The 27,362-nt window shown below is 37.2% G+C and overlaps 1 protein-coding gene across 13 annotated transcripts in view; it reads left to right on the plus strand.

Moving 5' to 3' along the window:
- Positions 1 to 27,362, plus strand: part of PDE1C (phosphodiesterase 1C) — a 547,393-nt gene that overhangs the window by 411,707 nt on the left and 108,324 nt on the right. For all 13 annotated transcript variants that reach the window (XR_013415411.1, XM_028845886.2, XM_015133753.3 and 10 more), the window contains 2 exons: positions 4,171 to 4,287; positions 13,475 to 13,615. Coding sequence is in view for 12 of the 13 variants with exons in the window: in XM_028845886.2 (XP_028701719.2) it covers positions 4,171 to 4,287; positions 13,475 to 13,615 (258 nt within the window). In the remaining variant the exon portion in view is untranslated. The remainder of the gene's footprint in view (positions 1 to 4,170; positions 4,288 to 13,474; positions 13,616 to 27,362) is intronic.

Here is a 27,362-nt window from a genome sequence, read left to right on the forward strand (position 1 = left end):
CTGATTTTGCCATATGAGATCAAGTATGTTATGGCTATAAGTATTCAACATTAGGAGGATCTTCAGTATTTGTAATTGCCCCATTATCTGATTACCTACTCCAAGTCCATTTTATAGATGAAGAAACCAAGACTCAGCAAGATTTAAAAAAAGAGTTAATTAGAGACAGAGCTAATGTTTGATATCAGAGTTTTCGGTACATGGTAAGCTCTTAGTAATGTTTTACTGCATGAACATATAGCTTGAGAGTCCTTGTCCCATCTGTATATCCCATTGTTTTCCAAAGACTCTCATTGAGCCAGATGTTCCCTTGGAAGTCATACAAATGTTTGAGTTTAAATGGGCTAAATCCTGCAGAATTACCTCTAATCAGGCAAGTTCTTGGAATTGTATAGGGTATCTCTAGGAGCCCCAAAGCAGATGCATTCCTGAAGGCAGATATTGATGAAGATCCATTGGTCTGAGCATATTTGAGATTTGCTAAACTTGATTTGGCTTCTGGATTCCAATGTGTTGCTGATCCTGTAGCCCAGGATCACTGAGTTCATTGACATCACATGTTGTCTATGCATGGACTTGGGCCATGTGCTTAGGGACATTGTAGCGTTTTGACCTTTGCTAAAGTCATTGTTTTGTTTCTCCAAAACCTGAAAAATGTGATGATATTTTCAGAAGCTAAATAACGTATTCATGGAGTTAGGGGGTGGGGAGTGCTTCTTGATTAATTTAATGTCAGGAAAGAGCCCCTTGGGACCATCTTGATTATATATTCATACGCCTTTCTCTTGTCTCAGAGACATTTACTAGCTGAATTTTAGAGACCATACATACACAGATTCTCATTTATCCTTGTTCGTCTCTACCCTTTCCGTCTCTTACCTAATCTTAAAAGCAGGAAGGATACTCAGGAAGGACCCAGCAAGAAGACATGTCTTTTCTCCCATTCCTCTTTAACCCCTAATCTGATGCCCAATACATGAGTGTAATGTACATTTTAACCAGTGAAATCACTTCAGGAAATCTGATAATTCTTAATATCCACTATGAAGTTGCACTGATTTTCATAATTGAACCTGAACGTTCAATCAAAGTCTTAGAAACATTAAAAGCATCTTTTGTCTTTAATTTTTTCCTTTATCAGGAACATAAATACAAAAGGGTATAGTAGTACCAAGACATTTATGAGAATGTTGCTTCTAAATTGAAGCCTCTTTTCTATGCAGAATAACTGAAAAAGAACTGGAACAAACTGTGATGTGCATGAATTGTTATTTTATACTTCACAAAAAGAAATTCTCAGATGCACACATGTTGTCTGAGGGGACGGGTACTTAGATTATTCAGATAAGGAAGACCTACTAGCTCTCTAAATAAATTGCTACTTCTCCTCACATATATTGTTGGTATGTGCATTAAAGCTGAAGCTTCTATTTCTCTTGGCTGTGTCCCCCGTTTACTGGGGAAGTTCAAAGCTTTTTGCAATGTAATATTTTTCCACTTCTCCAGATGCTAATTTTATTTGCAAAGAGTTGAAGCGATCGCAGATTTAGACTCTTTTGTTTCTTTCTTTATGTACTACATGTTACAAAAAAGATTATTTCCACTTCATTGCCAGAAGTTCATATGGAATCACTACTGTTTTCTTTTATTACAGAAATTTTCCCTGAAGACTGAGAGAATACAATTCCCTAAAATAACTCTTATGCTATTGTCATGTTAAGCTTTGTGGTTAATGTAAGAACATGACATAAAATTATATTTACATAAGAGAATAATGAACCAGTCTCTAAATTTGAAACATACTGCATTATGTTCTTTTTACTTTTTCCATTATATATACATGTATAGATGTAAGCTTCTAACTTGAGGTGTTCTACCTCTAGTCTTCTGAGATTAGCTTAATGGAAATGTAGCTGTGTGCTCTTCTTTGGAAGGGCATCTGTTTTGTGACTCAGGAAGTGACACCTTGGAAAGACTCCAGGTTTAAAGTGGGAGGAGATGAGGAGGTTCAGGCTTCCTTTGTGTTAGACTAACAGGAAGTTCCTGCAATTTCTCTGTAGGAAGTGTCCTTGGGCAAAATTTGGTGAATGAGGAAGAATGGTTGAAGGCAGTTAAACTGGGTACTTGTTAAAAATGCGGATTCCAGGCCCCACACCAGGATTCTCTGGAGTCCCCACTGGAGGATCCGTATTTTTGCTGAGCCCCTCAACTGGTTCTGAAGAACATTAGACTGAGAATTACAGCTAAGCCTTCCCTAACATGAGGGACCAAAGAGGACATCCATCTCACTGTCTCTATTTGCTCATCCTCTTTGTTCTCTAAGTCCTGATATTCAGAATAAATTTCGGCTTTTTATCATGATAATCTCTTTATTTCTAGTGATAGAGAGCCCTTTCGTTTCTGGACACTAGGATTAAAAATTGTCAGAAGTGACATAGCATTTTCCAACCTACTGAGTTGTCAGTGACTTTTTCCTTAGTACTAAAGATAAGACAATATATGTGACTCATGACAGTGCCAATGATAGTAACCGAGGTAAAGCTTTAGGTCTTGGGTTAATCTTAAGGGTCCTTGCTGTCTATAGCCTGGGCCCTAGTGGGATATTAAAGGGATAAGGCCTGGGTCACAGCACATATTCATGGCATTTACAATTTCATCTGTTGGCAGTGAGATCACTAAGCGTTGTTAGTGAGGTTATTACCTGGCTCTACTACCTTATGGCGCTAGACATGTCAGTTAATCTCTGAGATTAATTGAAATGTCTAGCGCCATAAGGTAGCACAGAAAAGGTGCTCACAGAAATGTACCTGTCACTATTTCTTTGGTTATTTTAATGGAGGGGCAGTTATTGAAGACTTAAGTGAGGTTACCACTAAGTGTGAATTGGAATAATTCAATTGAAACCCCTCTGGAAAAGTTTGATTTTCCTATATACAATTCTGTTTTCCCTGAAAACTGTTTTTTAGCATCTAGGAGGGAGACCCTTAATGGCTTTGGGATGAATTTGACAGTTGGAATGTTTAGTCAGGAACAAAACTGGGATGGATGGATTATGTTGGAATTCAGTGAGGGCTGGGGTGAGAGTCACTCATGAGAACCAAGGTCTCTACCAGTGTACCATCTGACACCTTACCTGTAGGCAGTGTGGTCTCGTATGAATCCTTGTTGTCAAGCTCAAGTCAATATGCTTCACTTAACTACAGGAAGTGAGATTTTGGTGCCATGAAAAACCAAATGACTGTTGCTTTAACCATTGCTTAAACAAATCTTTGTTTACTACATCCACAAGAAGTTGGTTAGGATAAACCAAAGCACATCAGACTGTATTTACTTATATTTTGGAGTAGCTATTTATAGGCAAAGACTTCAAACTTCAGGGATAATATGTAAGGTGTGAGTTCAGTTTAGTTTTTCCTTTTACTTTTTTTCAGTAAAGTCACTTACAGATTTGAGGACAAGATCCCAGACTAGCGACTCCAGAAATGGTAGCATTTTTCTCTCCTGTGAAATGAATGCGTTCTTTTTGGTTTCAGCTCAGCAGTTTAGATTGATGTGGCATATTATTTTGTGTTCTGTATCACACATGTTTCTGAGCACTTCTAAATGAGTTAATATTCTTTACTGTAAACTTAGAGGAAGTCATTGGATAGTGTCAAGGGATTGGAGAGAAGTTCAGAGAAGAGGAGCACCGTAGCCTGTGGTGAATTAAACAGTAGCAGCTGCAGGGCTTAATGCAAAGCGACTGATCTCAGGCATCCAACCTATGTTTGTGTTCTGGCCTTGCCTGTATCCCCAGCACTTACTCACCTTGGGTGTTAGGGAAATTAGGTAATTTATCAATTTTCTTATCCATAAAATGTGACTAATATCTATCACTTAGAGTTGTTTTCAGGATAAATTACATATTTATCACCAACCATAATGCCTGTCATACGGCAGGTACTCAAGAAATGGCTATTTTTATTAGTAATAAGACTATTTGATTTTTTTAAAAACAGTAAATACTATGTAGACTAGCCAGATTGGAAAAAGGTTGAGAGTGGAAAGGCTGTTAGTGTCACACTGTGAAATCTCCAGTGAGGGCTGCAGACAGACTTGAAAGTGGGGAGATTGATTGGTGTGTAAGTGACGGTGGGCTTATGTATTCTTTCTCCCCACCCTGTCCTGCAGGATGTGGACAAGTGGTCCTTTGATGTCTTTTCCCTGAATGAGGCCAGTGGAGATCATGCACTGAAATTTATTTTCTATGAACTACTCACACGCTATGATCTGATCAGCCGTTTCAAGGTCAGTACCTCTTTAAAAAGAAAAATAAATGAACTACGTGCATATGTTTATCCTCATATGACTTTTGGGTTTAGTCTCTTTTAATATGCAGAATGAAAACTGCTCCAGGCAACTCAGGAAGCACCCTTCGGATAGCCACTGCTGTGAATTCCTCTGTGGAGGGTGCTTTTGATTGCGCTCTTGCTGGTGGGTCTCAGTGGCATGGGAGAGACCGGAGAGACCCATTTAGATTCTGGTCTTCCTGGAAGTACAACCCAGAGCCTGTAATAACCAAGCTCCCCATCAGGCTCTGCCCATAGGTCTCATTTCCACATGACTTTGTATCCTATTGGCCAGTGCTGTCAGAGGGGCAGTAATGGAGACAGAGTGAGCATCTGCTGTCTCTGTAAACCTTTTTTTTCCCACCACTTGGCTCATTCAGACAAATACTATCACTCATCATCTGTGACAGATCATTGGTATTTCCCAGCCATTCATGCTTCAAATTAATTCTTCAACTTTACATAAAGAACGTGAATTGTTTCCAGTGTTCAACTCCCTACAGCCTTCTAATATTGTAGACTCTCGAGGTAGGGTCAGATCCTCAGGGAGTTGATGTATTCATCTGCCAACATCTATAGTATCAAGCTCCTCTGACTTGCCTCATCAAAGGGATGAGGCTCTGGAAAACACAAGTCTTTTTCTCTATAGCATATTGATTTCTCCGGAGTTGTGGTTCTCTATATTCTCCTGGGGACTATGTATTTGGAGAGGTATCTATTTTTTTATTGGTACAAATATTGTATATATTTATAGGGTACATGTGATATTTTGTTACATGCATAGACTATGTAATTATCAAGTCAGAGTTTTTGGAGTGTCCATTACCTGCATTATTTATCATTTCTATGTGTTGGGAACCTTTCAAGTCCTCTCTTCTAGCTATTTTGAAATGCACAATACATTCTTGTTAACTGTAGTCACCCTACTCTGATACTGAACATTTGACTTTAATCCTTCTATCTAACTGTATGTTGGTACCCATTAACCAACTCCTCTTTATCACCAACCCCCTATGCCCCCACACACATCCCAGCCTGCAGTATCTATCATTCTGCTCTAACTGCATAAGGTCAACTTTTTTTTAGCTCCCACATGTGAATGAGAATATGTGCTATTTGTCTTTCCATGCTTGGATTATTTCACTTAATGTAATAACTTCCAATTCTATCTATGTTCCTACAGATGACATGATTTCATTCCTTTTATGGCTGAATAGTATTCCATTATGTATATATACCAGGTTTGCTTTATCCATTCATCCACTAATGGACACTTAGCTTGATTCTATATCTTACCTATTATGAATAGTACTGCAATAAACACGAGGGTGCCAATATCCCTTTGATACACTGATTTCTTTTTTTTCTTTTCTTTTTTTTTTTGAGAAACCCCACACAGTTTTCCATAGTGACTGTACTAGTTTACATTGCCACCAACATTGTAGAAGTGTTCCCTTTTCTCTACATCCTCACCAGCATCTTTTTTTTTTTTTTTTTTTAAACATAATAGCCATTCTTACTGGGGTAAGATAATATCACATTGTGCTTTTGATTTTCATTTCCCTTATGATTAGTGATGACGAACATTTTTTTCATGTACCCATTGTCCATTATATGTCTTCATTTGAGAAATGTCTATATATCTTTGCCCACATTTTAATGGGATTACTTGTTATTTTTATCAAGTTGTTTTAGTTTCCTGTACATTTTAGGTATTAGTCCTTTGTCAGATGAATATTTTGCAAATACTTCTCCTATTTAACAGGTTGTCTCTTCACTCTGTTGATTGTTTCCTTTACTGTGCAGAAGATTTTTAGTTTAATATAGTCCCATTTGTCTATTTTTGTTTTTATTGCCTGTGTTTTTGAGGTCTTAGCCATAAAATCTTTGCCTAGACCAATTTCCTGAAGTGTTTTTTTCCTCTTGTAGTTTTATAGTTTTGAGTATTATGTTAAAGTGCTTAATACATTTTGAGTTTATTTTTGTATATGATGAGAGATGGGTGTCTAGTTTTATTCCTCTATATATGGATATTCAATTTTCCCAGAGTTTATTTCTTGAAGAAGGTGTCCTTTCTGTAAGTTTTCATTGCCTTTGTCAAAAATCAGTTAGCTGCAAATATGTGGATTTATTTATGGGTTTCTTATTCTATTCTATTGGACTTTGTGTCTGTTTTTATACTAATACCATGCTGTTTTGGTTACTATAGCCTTGTAATGTGTTTTGAATTTATGTAGAGTGATGCCTCCATCATTTTCTTTTTGCTCAGGATTGCTTTGGCTATTTGGGCTCTTCAGGGGCTCCCTATATATTTTTTCTATTTCTGTGAAAAATGACATTGGTATTTTGTTAGGGATTGCCTTAAATATGTAAATTGCTTTGGGCAACTTGGTCATTTTAACAATATTAAGATCTATGATCATGGGATGTCTTTCCATTTATTTGTGTCCTCTTCAGTTTCTTTCATCATTGTTTGTAGTTTCCCTAGAGAGTTCTTGTGCCTCCTTGGGTAAATTTATTCCTAGGTATTCTTTTTTGGTAGCTATTGTAAATGATATTGCTTTCTTGATTTCATTTTTTGGCTAGTGCATTGTTCACGTATGGAAACAATACTGACTTTTGAAACTTTTATTTTATTTTTTTAAATATAGAGATAGGATTGCACTATGTTGCCCAGGCTGATCTTGAACTACTGGCCTCAAGAAGTCAGCCTCCCAAAATGCTAGGATTACAGGTGTGAGCCACTATGCCCAGCTGGTACTGATTTTTGTATGTTGATTTTGTATCCTGCAACTTTACTGAATTAATCAGATCTAAGACTTTTTTTGGTGCAGTCTTTAGGTTTTTCTAGATATAAGATTATATCACCTGCAGAGAGAGAAAATCTGGCTTTATCTTTTCCAATTTGGATGTCCTTCATAGCTTTCCTTTGCCTGATTTCTCTGGTTAAGACTTCAAGTACTATGTTGAATGGGGTGGTAAAAGTGGAGATATTTATACTGTTCCAGTTCTTAGAGGAAAGCCTTTCAAAATTTTCCCATTCAGTATGAAGTTAACTGTGTGTTTTTATATATGATCTTTATTATATTGATATATGTTCTTTCAATTCCTAATTTGTTGAGAGTTTTTATCATGAAGGGATATTGAATTTTATTGAATGTTTTTCTGCATCTATTGAGATTATCATATGGTTTTTGTCTTTCATTCTCTTGATATGTGGTGTATCATGTTTATTGATTTGCATATGTTGAACTATCCTTGTATCCTTGGAATAAATCATACTCGATCGTGGTGTATAATCTTTTTGATGTGCTGCGGATTCAGTTTACTAGTATTTTGTTGAGGATTTTTCATCTATGTTCAGCAAGGATAGTGGTCTGTAGCAAGGATAGTTTTGTTTTATTGTTATTGCATCCTTGTCTGGTTTTGGTATCAGGGAAATGCTGGCATTGTAGAATTAGTTAGGGAGAAGGAGAAATTGCCCCTCAATTTTTTGGAAGATTTAGAGGAGAATTGATTTTACTTCTTCTTTGAAAGTTTGGTGGAATTTGATAGTGAAGCCATCTGGTTCTAGACTTTTCTTTTTCAGGAGAATTTGTATTACTGATTCAAACTCATTACTCATTATAGGTCTGTCCAGGTTTTCTATTTCTTCATGATTCAGTTTTGGTAAGTTGTATGTGTTCAGGAACTTATCCATTTCCTCTAAGTTTTCCAGTTTGTTAGTACACAGTTGTTCGTAATAGTCTCTGATGGCCTTTGTATTTCTGTGGTATCAGTTGTAATATCTCCCTTTTCACTTCTGATGTTGTTGTTTATTTGGATCTTCTCTTTTTTTCTTTGTTAGTCTAGCTGGCAGTTTATTTATTTTGTTTGTGTTTTCAAAAAAATCAACTTTTCTCATTTCATTGCTCCATTGCATTTTTTTGTTACTCTCTATTTCATTTAACTCTGTCTGATCTTCGTTATTTCCTTTTCTTACTAATTTGAGTTTGCTTTGATATTGCTTGCTTTTTCATTGAGGTGCAGTGTTAGATTGTTTATTTGGAATTTTTCTACTTTCTGAATGTACACATTTATTGTTAAAATTCCCTCTTAGGACTGCTTTTGCTGTATTTCATAGCTTTTGGTATGTTGTGTTTAGATATTCATTCGCTTTAAAAATGTTTTTATTTCCTCCTTAATTTCTTCTTAATCCAATGGTAAGTCAGGACCATGTTGTTTAATTTCCATGTATTTGTAGTTTCCAAATTTCCTCTTGTTATTGATTTCTAGTTTTATTTTACTGTGATCTGAGAAGACACTTGATATTATCTTGATTTTTAATTTTTTGAGACTTATTTTGTGTCCTAACACATTGTCTAGGCTGGAGAATGTTCTTTGTGTTGATGAGAAAAATTTGTGTTCTGTAGCTGTTGGGTAAAATATTCTGTAAGTGTCTATTAGGTCCATTTAGTCTAATGTGAAGTTTAAATCCAACTTTGTTAATTTTCTGTATAGATGTTCTGTTTGATGCTATGATAGAGTGCTGAAGCCTTAAACTTATTGTATTAGAGTCTATCTCTTCTTTAGGTCTAGTAATATTTGCTTTATACATTTGGGTGCTTCACTGTTGGGTGTGTATATGTTTAGAAATGTTATATCCTCTTGCTGAATTGATTCTTTTTTCATTATACCATGACTTTGTCTCTTTTTAACACTTTTGACTTAAAGTCTGTTTTATCTGATATAAGTATAGCTACTCCTGCTTGCTTTTGATTTCCATTTGCATGGAATATTTTTTACGTCTTTTTCTTTTCAGTCTACATGTGTCTTTACAGGTGAAAAGAGTTTCTTATAGGCGACATATAGTTGGATCATGGATTTTTTTAAATCCATTTAGTCAGTCTATCTTTTAAGTGGGAATTTTAATCGATATACATCCAAGGTTGCTATTGATATGCGAAGACTTATTCTAGTCATTTTATTAATTAATTTCAGATTGTGTTGTATGTCCTTTCTTACTTTCTTATTATTTATAATTGTGGTTTGATGGTTTTCTGTAGTGGTAACATTTGGGTCTTTTCTCTTCCTCATTTGTGTATTTGCTTTACCAGTGAGTTTTTTCCTTTTGCATTTTCATGATGGTAGATATTGTTTCTTTGTTTCCAGGTGTAAGACTCCCTTAAGCATTCACTGTAGGTCTGGTCGAGTGATGAGGAATTCCTTCTGCATTTGCTTGTGTGGGAAAGGCTTTATTTCTCCTTCATTAATGAAGAATACCTTTGCTGAATATAGCATACTTTATTGGCATTTTTTTTTCTTTTAGGACTTTGAATCTATTATCCCATTATCTTTTAGCCTGTAGGGTTTCTAATGAGATATCTTCTGTTCATCTGATGAAGGTTTCCTTATAAGTGACTACATGTTTTTCTCTTGCTATTTTAAGAATTTTTTGGCTTTGATTTTGACAGTTTGACTCTTATGTGCTGTGGAGATCTTTTTGAATTGTATCTGTTTGGGAATCTTTGAGATTCCTGTGTCTGGGTGACTAAGTCTCTTGCTACATTTGGGAATTTTTCCACTAGCATTTTGTTAAATAGGTTTTCTAACTCTTTTGTTTCCTCTTTGGTTTTGGGTACACTGAAAATGCAAATATTTTGTTGTTTAATGGTGTCCCATTTGCCATGTATGCTTTGTATATTCTTTTTTCTTTATTTTTGCCAGATACATTTTTTGTGAAGACCTGTTTTCTAGTTCTGAACTTTTTTCTTCTTGCTTGGTCTAGTCTACTGTTGAAAGTTTCAAATGTATTTTGTATTTCATTAAATGAATTCTTCCATTCCATAATTTCTTTTTGGTAATTTGTATGATAGCTATCTCCTTGGTAAATTTATCATTAATATCCTGAATTGTTTTCTTGATTTCTTTGTATTACTTTTATGTATTCTCTTGTATATCACTGAGCTTCTTTAGAATCGATAATTTGAATTATTTATCCAAGACTTCACAAATTTCATTTTGATTGGGGTCTCTTGCTGGGTAATTAGTATGATCCTTTGGAAGTGTCATATTTCCTTGCTTTATAAATGTTTCTTGTGTCCTTATGTCAATATCTGTGCATCTTGTTTAACAGTCACTTCTTTCCATTTTTAACATTTGCTTTCACATGGGAAGACTTTTTCCTGAAGACGTATCTATGATGTTGGTTGAGTAGAGAACTTTGACTTTGATTCTGGGTGTGTGTAGTAGTAGAGTCTTTGTATGATTCCTTTGGCTACAAACCATGTCAGTGGTGTACATGATTTTTTCAGTAGCTTAGAGTATAATTGTTAGTGGAGGCTCTGGTGAAGTTTCACTGGAGATGGGATGCAAGATGGGCCTGACCTTGGGCCCGACCTTGGGCCCCATTAGTGGCAGTGGTGGGCCAAGCATGCCTGTCCCATGCCTTGGGCCCCAGGGATTTCTACACTTGCACTGGTGTTAGCAGGTCTAAGAGGCCTGATTCTTGGGCTTCCAGGTGGCTTGCTCAGGAGCCAGTAGTGGCAGCAGTGGGCCAAGTGGATTGGGGCTTCTCAGTACCCTGAACAGTAGGCATGAGCATTGGAAGTAGCAGTGGTGAGACTAACCCCTTGGTTCCAAGCATCATAGAGGTGGCTATGACAGGCTGGGTGGGCCAGTCTCCAGGCTCACAGGTAGCATGTGCAGGTGGATCCCAGCTGTGATGGGAGCATCACTTTGAGTGGGCCTGACCTCAGGTGCTTGAGAGGAGTACTCAGTTCCCAATAGTGGTAGACTGGAGTGGGCAGTCCTCAGGCCCCCAGATGGTGTGTTGAGGCACTGGAAGGTGTGGAGCTGGGCCTGTTGGATCTGCAGCCCTGCTACCATGGAGTATGTGGTTGCTTTCAGTGGCAGCAGCTGTATACAGGTGGCTGGGAGCATGCACTTCATTTGTGCTTTGGTCATGGCTGCAGCAGCCCTTCATGGAAGCTGTTGCAGGTGGGGGGTTTTGTCCTTATGGTACATGAACATGCATGGTGGGTTTGTTCCTGGGGGATGTGCAGTCTTTGCTGATGGTTCATACTTCAACCCTGGAGGCAACAGCCAGCCACAGTGGTGGCTGCAGGCAGAGAATGTCAGTGGGGCTCCTGAGATGTGGAGATACAAGGACTAATGAGCCCCCAGGTAATATGCAGTCTGGTGGGGGCTGGGCTCTCAATATGGTGCCTTGCTGTAGCTGGTTAGGGGTTAGGGGATGTGTGGGACCCAGCATGAGCTCCCTGTATGGAGCAATGTCTTCATGCGATCTCTAGGCAGCTCCCTATCTTAGTCTCAGGGTCTGCCAGGGTTTAGGCTCTTTCTGGTGGCTAGGATACAGGAGTCCAAGGTGGGAATGTGGACTGCTAGCAGTCACTCACTCACCTTTCTTTTCACTGAAGAGACAGCCTCTCCAGGCTTCCAGCCAATCCATGCCTTGATTCCCTCTCCTTCTTTGCTTTAGGTGTTTCCTCTTACTTCTCTGTTGAATTCTAGTGTTGGATAATCTATTTGAAATATGATTATCTACTTGCTATTTTGGTTCTTTTTTGTGGAGGAGGTGAGTGCCAGATGCCTATAGTTAGCCATCTTGAAACCCCTCCCACTGAGGAAATATGTCTTTACATGACCACAAATACTTCATGGCCATGGTCCTTAGGTCCTTAATTTTTTTTTTGCAACGGAAATCTGTATGAAAATCTTGTGGATGCTGGAGAGGATGCTGGAGACTTTCCTTGGAACAAAGTTCCTGTGCACACACACACAGCCCTTTCGGCAAATCTCGGATCTCTATAAAACAACCCAAGGAGCCCAGTTTCATTGGATTTTTATTTTTAAAAATGATAATGAATTCATCTCTTACCTCTTAAAGGTCGTATTTAAATTTTTAAAAATCCACAAATGGTAAAATGGAAGAATACGACCAAGGGAGAACAGATTATGGAATCTCAGGGGCATTAACTTACTATTTCCTTATTATTTTTTTTTTTTTACAAATGTAATTGTTAATCCTCAGGAGGACACATCCTCTCCTTTTCCCCTAGCTTTATATTATATAATTTACCCTGAACCATGGAATGGATCCAGAAAACTAATACAATGAATGTTTTCTGGATGCCCTTATTTTGCCCTTATTTTGTATATGCATTTTGCAATGTTCTTCACTGCAATGTTACATAGAAAGGAAGGCATGTATATTATACATATTTCAGATGAAAGAACAATTAATCTAATTGGAAATACTCTGAGTGACTGGTAGTTGCAAATAAAGGCTGAAGTATTTTATTCATTGAGAAATAAATGAATACATACTATGCAGCATATCTCATTTATTTGTAGGAAAACAAAGTGCACAAAAATCATAAGTTATAAAATTATTGCAAAACAAATATAAACTGCCTGAAAACAATGCCCTTTGAAAGGAATGGTTATATACATTATGTTTGGTTATAAGAAAAACAAAACAAAATCAAAACCCAAAACCAAGCTAAAGCAAAACTCAAAACCAAATGCGATAGTCTGTTATACATGGGAACAGGAACAGGCTACGTTCTTATGTTTGTTACTTGGCAATTTATTATTGGTGACTTAGAATTTGGAAGATCTCATTCTACTGATATTACATTACAAATAGTGAATGATTCCACAAACAGGTACTAATTATTAGTATTATTTTTGAATTCCTCAGTGTTGTTTACAACATTGTTTGGTGTCCTGTGTAGCATCCTTTTTTCCCTTAGGGTTAGAGGGGAAGAGTAGATGAGGACAAGGAAATACAGAAAATTAACATAGTCACCAACAACTCAGTTTTCTGTGTGTGTATTAAAAATTACTGCTTTACATGTTAATAAAACTAAGTATCTTAAAATGATTAGATGTCATTTCTCAGGGATTCTGAAATCAGCAACAAAGAAAAATTTACAAGGCAGGCTATTCCTCAACCAAGGACTTCCTGTTAGATTTTCAAATTATCTGATAATTTTGTCAGTACTTTTTATTAACTGTGTAAAGTTCCAGCTTCCTCATATGTTATGCCTTCAGAGAAAAAGCAGTCCTGGTGCCTTAGACATTTGTGTCTCCATTGAAAGCAGTGAAGTCACTAGTTAATTAACCTTACTGCTCTCTTTCAGATCCCCATTTCTGCACTTGTCTCATTTGTGGAGGCCCTGGAAGTGGGATACAGCAAGCACAAAAATCCTTACCATAACTTAATGCACGCTGCCGATGTTACACAGACAGTGCATTACCTCCTCTATAAGACAGGAGTGGCGGTAAGTAGGGATAGGAACTCTTAAGTTCCCCAAAAGATGTAAGGATGAGTTTTTAATGGTGACTGTTCCAATTCTGATGAGTTGGAGGCCACGAGTCGTGCATTGTTTTATGGACTTCCTGTTTCCCGGGAGTAATCTAACCAATATGGAAAGTCTTGGAGTTCCCCGTTGCCTCTGAAATTTTCTCCATCCTGAGCCTGATGAGATAAATACCTAGTAGTGATCTGCATCTTCACTGGGTTATAACCAATTTAAATATAATGACTACAACTAAATATGTATTTCTAGATATGGAGAGTGGTACTATTAACCTTTTGCTATGGCGAATAACAATGATATTCATGCATACTGAAATTGTATTCAATGTACTTGGCAACCACGTTATGCAAAGTTAGCTTTTGGTTTAAACCACTAGGTCTTTTTCACAGGGACTATGGTTATTCACATCCTCTTTGTATGCCTTTGAGTATTTTAACCTAATGGTAAATCTTTACATCTAACCATTTGAAATGTTTCTTGCTTCTTTTGGCCCAACATTTTAGCTCTTTAGATGTTTTTTGTTTTGCTTTAAAAAATTTTTTTTAAGAGATGGGAATCTCAGTCTATCACCCAGGCTGGAGTGCAATGGAGAGATCATAGCTCACTGCAGCCTTGAACTCCTGGGCTCAAGTGGTGCTACTATCACAGGCTGCTGAGTAGCTGGGACTATAGGCATGCACCATCTTCAGTTGTTTTTGAATTTGTGTTCTGTATTTACTAAGCTGCTCAACTTGGTTGTCTTTGCTTTTTTTTTTTTCCTTGATGTAAGCCATTCATTTAAAAAGATAAAGCCATTAAAGGCAAAAACAGGTCTGTATGACTTTTTACTTTGAAATTTCCTTTAGAATTGACATTAAGATAGACATACTTTGGATATAGTTATCAATTATTCCATAAACCCAGGGCACATTTGTTATCTTTTCCTTCAGTGCCTATTGAAAGACTTGGCCTAATAGCTCACTGAATTAAAAATTGATTATGTGGGAGAAGTATGGGCTTTGGAGCTAGATACAGTGGCTATAATTCCCTTCTTAATTGCTTGCTAGATATTGTGACCTATGATAAATTACTTGAGTCTCTGAGTGAAGACTTCCTCATCTTTTAAAATGGTGAAAAACATTTCACTTTGTAGAAGTGCTCTGATGGTTAGGAATGAAGTATCAAAAATATTAAGTACTTGGCCTCCTAAAGGAAGCTCAACAATTAGGCATTATTGTTAAAACACTGCAGAATTTTCCTAAAACCTGTGATCATTTTTTCAGTTCTTCCTCATTATAAAGCTGATTTCTTAAAAATAGTATTTAAAACACTATCTTTGAAGTTAAGTTATAACAAGATCATAAAAGGAACATTTTTCGCTCAATAAAAGATTTTTTACCAAACATTTAGAGCAAGCATCATATTGAATGATGGTTCCATGAATACATGGAGCAAGACAGGGATACCCACATTAATACTCCCTCTTGGCATTTTTCTGGACATCTCAACCTCAAGAATGCAGTATGCAATATGACGTCTTCAAAAGTTGAAGATACGTTCTGTGAAATAATGTGATCATCTCCTTTAGAAAATAAAATAAAACCCTACAAATTCTTAGATCAAATAAAATACCTCAACAGGTCTAGATAAAAGAATTCTCCTATGCACTGGAAATTAATGAGTGTAATAGAAAAACGTACATTCCCAACAGTTTTGTTTTTGTTTTTTTTTTTGAGACGGAGTCTTGCTCTGTCGCCCAGGCTGGGGTGCAGTGGCCGGATCTCAGCTCACTGCAAGCTCCACCTCCCGGGTTTACGCCATTCTCCTGCCTCAGCCTCCTGAGTAGCTGGGACTACAGGCGCCCGCCACCTCGCCCGGCTAGTTTTTTGTATTTTTTTAGTAGAGATGGGGTTTCACCGTGTTAACCAGGATGGTCTCGATCTCCTGACCTCGTGATCCACCCGTCTCGGCCTCCCAAAGTGCTGGGATTGCAGGCTTGAGCCACCGCGCCCGGCCTCCCAACAGTTTTTAAAAAGCATATAAATCACCTATAAAGAGCTTCAAAAACAATAAAAAGGAAACTGTAAAACTAAATCAAAGGGCACAAAAATGATCCTTAAATAAATGGAAAAGGCATCATTTTTTAATGTGAGTGAAACCTCAGTACTATATAGATGTCAATTTCCCTCAAAGTAATTTATAAATTCAAAGAAATACTAATCAAAGTTTCAAGGATCTTAATATGAAACATGATAATTTGAATCTGCAATTCATGTAAAATAGGTATTTCACAACCTTAGAAAAGACAATTTTGTAAAAGAATAATCTAATGGGGAATAGTTCTTACTCTCTTAGATATTAAAATATCTACTGAAGCTGAGCATGTGCCATTTGTGAAAAAATAGGCAAATGTATCAATAGATTTGATTAGAGTTTCAAAAAATAAACCCAAATGTTTATTGAGAACTTATATGCTGGGTCCTTTATTATAGGATGCTATAGACTGAACGTTTGTGTTCTCCCAAATTCCTCTCTTGAAATCCTAACTTCCAATGTGATGGTATTAGGTAATGGGGCCTAGGGGAGGTGACTAGGTCATGAGCGTGGAGCTGTCGTGAATGGGATCAGTGCCTTTATAAAAATGAGTTCCCTTCCGTCTTCTGCCGTGTAAGGACACAGTCATCTATAAATCCAGAAGCAGGCCCTCACCAGATGCCACATCTACCAGTGCCTTGATCTTAAGCTTCCCAGCCTCCAGAACTGTGAGAAATAAATTTCTGTTGTTTATAAGTCACCCAGCCTATGGCATTCAGTATCTTAAGCTTCCTAGCCTCCAGAACTGTGAGAAATAAATTTCTGTCGTTTATAAGTCACCCAGCCTATGGCATTCAGTTATAGCTGCCCAAATGGACTAAGATAATGAACAAGATAGGAGGATATCAGTACTCTTGTGGAAAGTAACATTCTGGTGTGAAGTTACAGATACAAGAGACCAATGGAAAGCAATCAAGAAAATGTTATTAATACTCTGTAGAGAATTAAAATAGAGGACCTACCCAGGGAAAGCTGGGTGTTTTATCAGATAGTCAGGAAATCACTCTCTCTAGAGATAGTATTTAAGCTGAGATAGTTGTGTTTTTTGGCTTCAGCCATGCTAACAGTGAAAGAAGAGTGTGACTGCAGAGTTAGTGCAGGGTTTTAGTACAAAAGTCCTGTGAGAGAATAACTTTGCTACATTCAAGGAGCAGAAGTAAGGCAAGCCTGGTGGGAACAGCACATGATGGGGACAGTGGTGCATTATGAGGCTGAGGAAGAAGCAGGAGCTAGACCAGGTCTGGCTTTACAGGCCACGCTAATGAGTTCCAGTTTTATCCTAAGTGCAGTCAGTAGGAAGCCACTACAGGGTTTTAGACAGGGGAGTGATGTGATCTGATGAAGATTCAAAAAGGATTACTGTGGGGAATGGTTTTTAAGGCAGCCTGCTAGGAAAATCCTGCAGAAGTCTAGTGAAGAGATGCTGATAGTTTGGACTAGGAAGGATGCTGCTGGGATGGAGAGAAGAAAATGCTGTTTCTGAGACAGAGTTAAAAGGACTGCTGAGATGAATAGGATTTGGAACATTAAAGTGGGGAATTGAGAATACATCTTAGATTCTTGGTTTGATAAACAGTTGACAAGAATGCCTGGTGGCAAACCAATTTTTGGAGGAAAGGGGATTAAGAATTCTGATTTAGACATGTAGAGCTTAAGATCCCTAGTAGACATCCACATACAGAGGCCAAGCAGAAAGAAAAAGGATGCTAGAGTTCCAGGGGAGGTTGGGGATAAACATGTAGATTAGGTAGTCTTGGGCATATCAATAGTATAAGAAGACATGGAACTAAATGAGATGATCTAAAGAGAGAGTGAATAGATAGTTAGAAGGGGCTCTGAACTGAGTCCTGGAGCACTCCAAAGATCAAAATGAAGGCAAAGAATTAGAGCCAACAATAGAAACTAAAAAAGAGTGGCCAGTGACATGGGGTATAAACCAAGAGAGTTTGGGGCCATGAAAGCCATGGAAAGAGAATTCTTCAAGAAGACCGTGGTGCATTGCATGGGACATGCTGATGGTCAAGTGAGACAAGGACAGAGAAGTGACCATTCACTCTGGCAACATGGAAGTCATTGTTGACCTTGACATGAGTTGTCTCAGTGGTTTGGCGAGAATGGAACACTGATCAGAGTATAATGAAGAAAAAATTGCAGGTGAGAACATGAAAACTTGACTGTAGACAACTTTATGGGGAAAATTACCCAGTTTAGAAAACGTTTTGGCCACAGCTATTTATTTAGAAAAAAACGGAATGCTTTCATTCTACTTTGAGTCATTCACCCCTCAAAAATCTGACAAATGAATTAAAGATGTAAATACAAAAGTAAAAATTGGATCATATTAGAAGAAAAAATGAGAATATGTTTATAGCCTTGAAAAAAGACGTTCTTTTTAAAATTAAGCTTTGAAACACAAGAGTTGTACAACAAAATATTGATTAATTTGAATATTTTAAAGTTAAAAACTTCTGTAGGATAAAAAGAATCATAAACAAATTAATGAAGTAAGCATTTGGAGAAAATACATAGAGAACATAGATTAAGATCCAGATTGTATAAATGAATCAGGAAAATGACACAAATTCAGTCAAAAAATATGAACAGGCAATTAACAGAAAAGGTAATACATTTAATCGATAAAAGAAATATGAAAAATGCACCACTCATTAGTGTCCAAATATATATAAACTTATACTAATTTTAATCCATTATATGCATATGGATAAAAATTTGAGTTTGATAATATTAACTTGGTTAGGAAGCAGGGCAGGATTTCTAAACCTCAGCACTGTTGACGTTTGGGGACAGATAATTATTTGTCACTTTTCTATGCATTGAAGTGTAGCAGTTTGCCTGACCTGTAGTCACTAGATGCCAGTATCACCACTCCCCATTCCAGTTATGACAATGAATAATGTCTCCAGATCTTGCCAAATAAACCACTGGTTGGAGGGGCAATAATCCCAGGTTGAGAACCACTGATTGAGAAGAAATTATATTCTCATATACTGCTCATCTGAGGGTAAATTAGTATAGTCATGTAAGAAAACAATTTTGCAGTGATTGCTATAAGAAAAAATATACATACCAATGCTCTAGCACTTCCAAGTGTACCCACAGAGGCCTTAAACAGTCAAATTCATTGTAGCAATGTTTGCCATAGTGAACAATTACCGAGTATATACCTATCAATAGGGAGTTAGAACTCTGAAATACCATAGATTTCTATATCTGAAATTCAAGATGTATTATTAAGTTTAAAAAGTTTTAGAAAAATATGTTCTACATGATGTATATTATTAAACATAGCACATGTATATGCACATAGATATATATGAAAATATATTGAAAAACATCTAAAAACATAAGCAGTAAATTGAAGATAGTGGTTACCTCTGGGGAGATTCTCATCCTGGAGTGGTGGTCAAAGGGAACTTTATATCTATATTGTTTGAAGTTTTTTTTTGTTAATACTAGTGGGTCATCCCAATAGTGGGACCATCTTATGGACCCTTATTGGGTCATCCTATCACTTAAACAGTTACAAATTGTTTAAATTTTATTTGTAAAATTACTTCTCTGTGAGACCATTACTTAGGTGAAGTGAGCTGTGAACATTTTAGGATATTGGATATAAGATTAGAGGATATTGTAACATTATATCATATATCCTATAATATAATATAACTTTATATTATTTAAATTATTAAAGTTATATTACATTATAGGATATGTAATATATTCTATATTATAATATAGGATATTATAGGATATTGTACCATTATAGGATATTGGCTATATAAACAAATAGGATAAATAAGTCTATAATACTGGGATTTATTGAAACAAACAGGATAAATAAGCCTCTAATACTTTATTGACTCTCTCTCTATATATAATATATAGTCAATAATCATATATTATGATAGTTTCCCTAGGTCATTATATATTTATTATGGTAAGAAAATCTAATAGTTCATTATTGGGCTATTCTGTAACTTAAACAGTTAACATTTTTTTCACCCCTGTAAATGATAATGTGGTTACCCTCCTTGCATAGCAATATTTCCCCACTAAAGTTTCATATGTGCGTGTTTGTTTTTACTTTTTATTGTTAATACTAGTAAATTAAACATTTTCCTTACATATTAACCACTTTTATTTTCTTTGGTTATGACATCTCCATTCCTGAGAACTTAATATTTTGCTGAAAAAATGTTTGAATTTCTCAACATTTTTTAATGAAAATGTTTATGTAATGCCTAGCATGCAGTGGAATGTTAGTAAATGGTAGTTATTATTATTACTAAACATAAGTAATCATGACTAACAACACTTGTCATATATGTAAAATATTTCAAAACTTGTGATTGCTTTTTAGTTGTATGATCTTATATACAGACTTTCTCAAAAATAACATAAGATAACATATTAGTGGGAGAATACATCTTCTTCACTCCTAAGGTTTGCATTCATTTGGAGTGTTTTCCTTAGGGTAGGCTATATTTTGCTACAGGATCAAACAATTCCAAAATCTCAGTGGTTTAGAAATAATGTCTGGTTTTTTTCACCCCCATAACAGTGAGTTAAAGAATCTGCCTGTGTCATTCTCACTCCAGGGCCTAGGTTTTCTGAACAGTCACCCTCCTGAGTGTTGTCAGGCATTATGGTAGAGAGAAAGGGTCTCTGGTCTTCCTATATCTGTATTTAAATTCTATGGCTTGGAAACTCTGCTCATCATTTCTGCTCACAACTCACTGGCCAAAATGACTCACACAGCCCCTCCCAACCATAAAGGGGCCAGAAAGTCTAATCCTACTATGTGCTTGAAAAGAAGAAAGCCAAACACTTTCTGTTATTTATTTGAGTATTTCTCCCTGTCTGTTTTCTCTTCTGTCTGCTTCTGGCACTTCTCTTAGACCTTCTGAATCCATCTTCAGACTTCTTAGCTTCTCCCATGTTTTCCCATCTTTCAGTATTTTAATGATACCTCCTGAGAGATGTCCTCAACTCTGTCTTCCACATTATCAGTTTGGCCTTCAGATATGTTCTTCTAGTTATTCAATCTGTTTGTTTAGTATTTTTAGTTAGCAATATTTTTAATTTCAGGAGCTCCTCTTTTTTTTGCCCTTGGAATGTGCTATTGTCTTAGCAACCTTACATATTTATGAATATACCTATACATTTTGAAAACCTCTTTTAGAAGTCTTTTTAAAAATAGAATTATCTCTTTTAACTCATGGGGAATATGCTATTTGTTTATGAGACTCTTCTTACACTATTGGCTTTTTTCCCTCAAAATGTCAAGTGAAATTTGGTTGTTGGAACATATTTGTAAGTGCATGTCCAGGTGGGTTAGATGGGTCAGGGGTGTGGGTGTCCTCTGTATTTGTGTGGTCTGTTCAAAGAGGCTTCTAGGGAGGGCATGGCAGCTCTTCATCAGCAACAGCCTTCTCAGTGTCCTTCCCACCTCTTTGACTGTAGCTTTTGTCCTTATGCTTGTAAAATGGCTGATGTACCTTTGCAAATCCAGGTAAAAAGATAAGGGAGAATACAAAGCACAAAAGTTGGAAACCAAATAAATATGCCCACTTTTAAAGAGCTATCCAGAAATCCAAACCAGCAACTTTCGCATCTATTTTATTGGCCAGACCTGTGACTCATGGCCACTGCAATACATAGGGAAGTCTGACACATTGCCATCTCAAACAAAATCAGAGACATTGTTAGTAAGGAAAAAAAGGACAGTTGGGCAATCAAAAGTGATTCCCATTACAAGTAATGTTATTCTTATTTTAAAGAAGAGAAACCTCTAATTCATAGAAATTAAAATTATTCTATTATAAAGTAGCTGTGTGGGCTACACTGTATTTCTCATCAATTCATATATTGACGTCCTAGTCCCCAGGACCTTGAAATGGGACTGTATTTGGAGAGATGGCCTTTGAAGAGATATTAAGGTAAAATGAAGTCATATGGATGGGCTGTAATCCATTATGACTGGTGTTCTTAGAGAAAGAGGAGATTAGAATACAGACATGCACTTGCAGGGAGAAGAATCCACTGTGAGGACACAGAGAGAATATAGCTATCTGCAAGGCAAGGAGAGAGGTCTCAGGAGAAAACAGTCCTGCTGACACCTTGATTTTGGACTTTCTCCTCCAGAAATGTGAGAAAATAAATTTCTGTTGTTTAAGCCACCTAGCCTGTGTTATTTTGTTATGGCAGCCCAAGCAACTGAGTACAGTATGGGAGCCAGGATTTGGTCCCAGCTCTGACTGTTGTGCATTTGAATATTAGGCATGCTTCTACAATATGCCTTTGGCAAAAAAAAAAAAAAAAAAAAAAAAGCCTCTTATATTCTTACACCCCAGTATCCTCATGTGCACTTACTTCCAGGTATTGTGATGAGGATGAAAATGGATGTAAAAATGCACTTTGAACTCATCTATTCAACATACCTATTGTGCAGAATATAGTCTGGGGACATAAAAGTGAATCATGCGCAGCTTCTTCATCTCTCACCAAAAACACCCAGCATTTATGCCAGTACAAGTTATCATTAACATAAATGTTGTATCATAGCAGTGATCACGATTTACTGCATGCTATTCTTAAATGAGCTCATTTTCCATTTGCTGTTGAATTTCCATGATCAATTCAGGCCATATTTAGAATGATTCTTAAATATAGAAACTATTTCCTACCTACTCTCTCTTTGAAATGTAGCTCAAAACAAACTTCTTTCATTGTGAGCTTACAAAAACAGTGGGGAGCATTCTGATGAATGGAGAACATACTGTGACTCTAACCTTTCATTACAAACCAAGAGGGAGAAAATGCTTTAAATCATTTCAGTGTTATAAATTGTAAGACACATAGAGAATCAAAACAACCCATTGATAAAGTGGTGTCTGGGCTTCAACATCAACAGTAATACTTTGTAAATGTAAAACATTGTAATCTGTTTGTATTACTCATTATTGTTTAACTTAAGTGCCTAGAAGATACTTGGATCCTTTCAGAATTATTTTGCTCATTTCCAAGAGAAAATCCTTAGACAGAAATAAATTGAAGAATTATCTATTGATTGAATAGATGTTCTTTGACTCTAAGTTCTAGTTTACTTTTTGATTTAGGTGAAAAGTTTTCAAACTCCAAAACTATCCCTTTGCCACTTTCCTTGCTTTTGTTTTTTTTTTGTTTTGTTTTTTGTTTTTTTGAGACGGAGTCTCACGCTGTTGCCCAGGCTGGAGTGCAGTGGCGCGATCTCGGCTCACTGCAAGCTCCGCCTCCCGGGTTCCCGCCATTCTCCTGCCTCAGCCTCCTGAGTAGCTGGGACTACAGGCGCCCGCCACCGCGCCCGGCTAATTTTTTGTATTTTTAGTAGAGACGGGGTTTCACTGTGGTCTCGATATCCTGACCTTGTGATCCACCCGCTTCGGCCTCCCAAAGTGCTGGGATTACAGGCTTGAGCCACCGCGCCCGGCTTTCCTTGCTTTTGTCAAGCAAGATGGCAGTAATCTTCCCTTTGTCTATTTTTTTTTTTTTTTCCAGAAAGGAGAAGCTGCGTATCTTGTTATTTTTTTTTTTTTTTTGGTCGTTTATGACATGACCATAATTAATACAGGAAAGACTAAGGATATCAAAATTACATTTTGTTTGAAGAGTGCCAAATAATTTTATTAGGGATTGTAATTAGTAGAAATTTGGCTCCTGCAACCTTTGTTCTCTGGTGTCACATGTGTTTATTAATATGTTACATTGGATTGTAAAAGGGATTTTGCAGATGCAATTAAGGTTAACAATCAGAAGAACTTAAATAGGGAGATTAGCCTGGATTTTCCAGGTGAGCCCAATGTAAACACACAAGTTCATCAAAGTCAAGGAGGTATGGCTGAAATCAGAGGTTTCAAGTGTGAGAAGGACCCAACAGTCATTGCCAGCTTGAAGGTGAAGAGGGAAACCATGGAAAACATTAGAAGGAAATGAATTCTGCCAATGCCCCGAATATTCTTGGAAGCAGATTTTCCCCTAGAGCCACCAGAAAGGAACACAGGCCTTTCCAAACCTTGATGTCAGCCTTGGGATAACCTGACCAGGGAACCCATCCACACTGGGCTGGGCTTCTGACTGGCAGAACTGTGTGCAAATAATCAGAAGCGTTTTTTTTTTTTTTTAGACAGAGGGAGTCTCGCTCTGTCACCCAGGCTGGAGTGCAGTGGTGCGATCTCAGCTCACTGCAACCTCTGCCTCCTGGGTTCAAGTGATTCTCCTGCCTCAGCCTCCTGGGTAGCTGGGATTACAGGTGCCTGCCACCACACCCGGCTGATTTTTGTATTTTTAGTAGAGACGGGGTTTCACTATGTTGGCCAGTATGGTTTCAAACTCCTGACCTCAGGTGATCCACCCGCCTCGGCCTCCCAAAGTGCTGGGATTATAGGTGTGAGCTACCACACCAGGCCTGGAAGTGTTTTTTAAGCCTCCAAGACTGAGCATTTGTTAAGGTAGCATGGAAAACTAACAGATTACTAAAGAAACTCTATCATTCACATTAGAAAAGTCACAACTTGCTAGTAGTATCTCCTCTAACAATGAGAAATTGGCCATGTCCTTTTCCTTCAGGTTTCCTCTGGGCTGTTGTACCCCATATCTCCTCATCTGCCCCTGTATGCAGGAACAAGTGGCTTGCTTTCTTGCTGTCATACATAGCAAAACTCAAGATCCCCTATTACCGGTTGTCAAAGCATCCTTTCAGATGAACCAGTTGTGACACTCATATTTTGTAGATAGGAAAATACTGGTAGCATATGTGACTTGTACCTTGCCACTAATTGGTAATTCTGGAATAAAATGCCAGTGGGACTTTAATTTCTGACTTCTTATGGGTTGACACAAAACCTTCTGGGTTCACAGCAGTTTATTTGGAAGAGGCAAGGAAATCTGAGCTATATTAAAATAGGAAGCTCAATTTCCTCCAAAATAGCTTCCCCTACTTTCTCTGTTTCTGTTAATGATGCTATCTAATACCACCTGAGGGGTTTGTTAGCCATTCAGTGAGGCCAGGAGTGTTGAGGTCATCTAACATATTGTTCTCCTCGACTGCAACCTCATCTGGTCTTCCTACCACTTGCAAAAGTCAGATAATTGCTAAGTCATATGACTTCTACCTCCACACTGTCTGTACATCCTATATGAACTTTTCAATCTAAAAATACTGCTTTTGACCAGGCACAGTGGCTCATGCCTATAATCCCAGAATTTTGGGAGACCCAGATGGGCGGATTGCTTGAGCTCAGAATTTAGAGACCAGCCTGGGCAACATGGTGAGACTCCTATCTCTACTAAAAATACCAAAAAAACAAACAAAAAATAGCTGGGCATGGTGGTGGGTGCCTATGGTCCCAGCCCTTACTTGGGAGGCTGAGGTCCGAGGGTTGCTTGAGCCATAGGGACAGAGGTTGCAGTGAGCCAAGATTGCACCACTGTAGTCCAGCCGGGGCAACAGAGTGATACCCTGTTTAAAAACAACAACAACAACAAAAATGCTTTTATATCTCCCTTCTCTCCTCCTGTCCAAATGTCCTTCCTGAAGTAGGGAGCTGATTGCATGACTTTTCTGCGTGAGCTTCACCGCCTGCTGAATCTGGTTTATATTCCTCACTCACTCTGTTTTCTAATGCCTGACCTCATAGGGCCTCAATCAGCCTTCACTCCTGCTCCAGTCAAGGGCATCATTTTCTTACCTGAAATGAACATGCTTTTGCTGATGGGACTTGTTCATTTAGTTCATTCTGAAAATGCCCACCTTCACTTCTTTCTCTGTCAAATTTTCAAGACCGATCTTAAACATCTCTCTCCTCTGTGAAGCTGTTTCTCCCAGATACCACTTTTCTTTCTTCTTATCCCCAAAGCAGCATAACTTATTCTAAGCATGCATGGTGTTTGTTGAAAAACTAAGGTGTTAAAATGAGTTTTAAAGACAATGGTTTTGTTTTTTTTGTTGTTGTTTTTGTTGAATGCCTGTTTAATCATTCATTGTTTTTGATTTAATAGAGGTAGGTTATACCTAAGATAGGATTTTGTTCAATTATTTGGGTAAGGAGGGAAGCGTCACTGATAGTTGTAATGTGAAAACTGTAATTATACTGTTATTTAGATGCTCTCTGCTGCCTGTGCTGATGTTCTGTGACTAGGATTTGTTTAGATATTACACTGTCTCCCATTCATAATCTTATTTTAAAATGTGAAATTAACGCTACATGACCTTAGAATAAGAGATACATGTGGGAGAGGAGGTAGAGGGAACCGGGGACAGATGGGTGGGGACAAAATATTAGGGAAGAAAAGAAAGACAATGCCAAAATGGAAAAAAAAGTCTACATATGTAATATATGTATGGATAATATCAAGAAAAATGTGCAATATAAAATTATGCCTATATAATTTTATGAAAAATTGGATAAATACATGAACAATGATCCAAAGAAAATACAATGTAAGATTACGAGTGAGAATTCTGGAGGCATGGTATGTGGCTTGTCACATGACTGGCTACGTGACCTTGGGTAAGTTCTGCACCTCACCCTGGCTTGTTTCCTTATCTGTCAAGTAGGGATAACAACAGTACCTATGATTACGGAGCTGTGAGAGTTACGTAAGTTTCTATATAAAAGCACCTAGCATAATGCCTGCCACGTTGTGGGCCCCCAAGACAATGAAGAGACTGATGAGGAGGCTCTCTGCTGCCTTTACAAGGTGTTTTGCAGCTTCGATTTTCTTGCAATCTTTCCTTATCTTGCTCATCTTTTTTTCATCTCATTTTGTTGATTTTCATCTTAGTCTGTTTTCTCTTTGACTTTCCATTCCACGTACCTCAATTTGTATTTTTGAGGTATATTATTGAAGACGCCAGAAAACTTCCTGACATTTCATGCTGGATTCTGTTAGGAATCATTTTCAAAAATACAGTGGTTTCTTTTTCAATGAGGTATGTTTATGCTCACGTTTGCCCCAACTCTGAAGTATTCTTCATAAATTCTATGTCATTTGTTTATTTTCCCCTCACCGATTTTTAAAGAAGGCAATAATTCTCCAAAATTAGTAGTAAATTGAAAGATACGGCTTAAGTGGGGAATTAGAAACACTTAAAGGTTCATTTTAACTCATTTTGCATTAACTTATATAAATCTATTTTATGCACTAATCTTTAATTCAGACCGCAGGTCTTTTATGAGTTCACCAGTTTGGATACTCACATTTGTCTTACATCAACCCTGCCCCTATCTAAGATTTCTAGTCTCATCTCTTGAAAGTTAAATGGGAACTTAAAGATGTGCCTGAAGCAAACTGAGTGCAGAAGCTCTCTAACTTTTCTGTAAATGTTTTCTGCTCTTTCACAGTTGTCACACATATTTTGACAGCAGTTCTTTTAGTGACTGTCCAAAGCATTAAACTTAGTTTCTACAGAAATAACAACTCCAATTTTGTGTCCATATTTTATTGGTTTGTGTCATATTTAATTACATAATTATAATAACAAATACAATTTATTAAAATGCAGTTTAGAATAAACCATATTGAATCATGTAAGTATGAATTTAACTAGTAACAAAAGTGAGCAAAGGATATGAGA

This window comes from Macaca mulatta, chromosome 3, assembly GCF_049350105.2.
Source record: "Macaca mulatta isolate MMU2019108-1 chromosome 3, T2T-MMU8v2.0, whole genome shotgun sequence".
NCBI classification, from domain to species: domain Eukaryota; kingdom Metazoa; phylum Chordata; class Mammalia; order Primates; family Cercopithecidae; genus Macaca; species Macaca mulatta.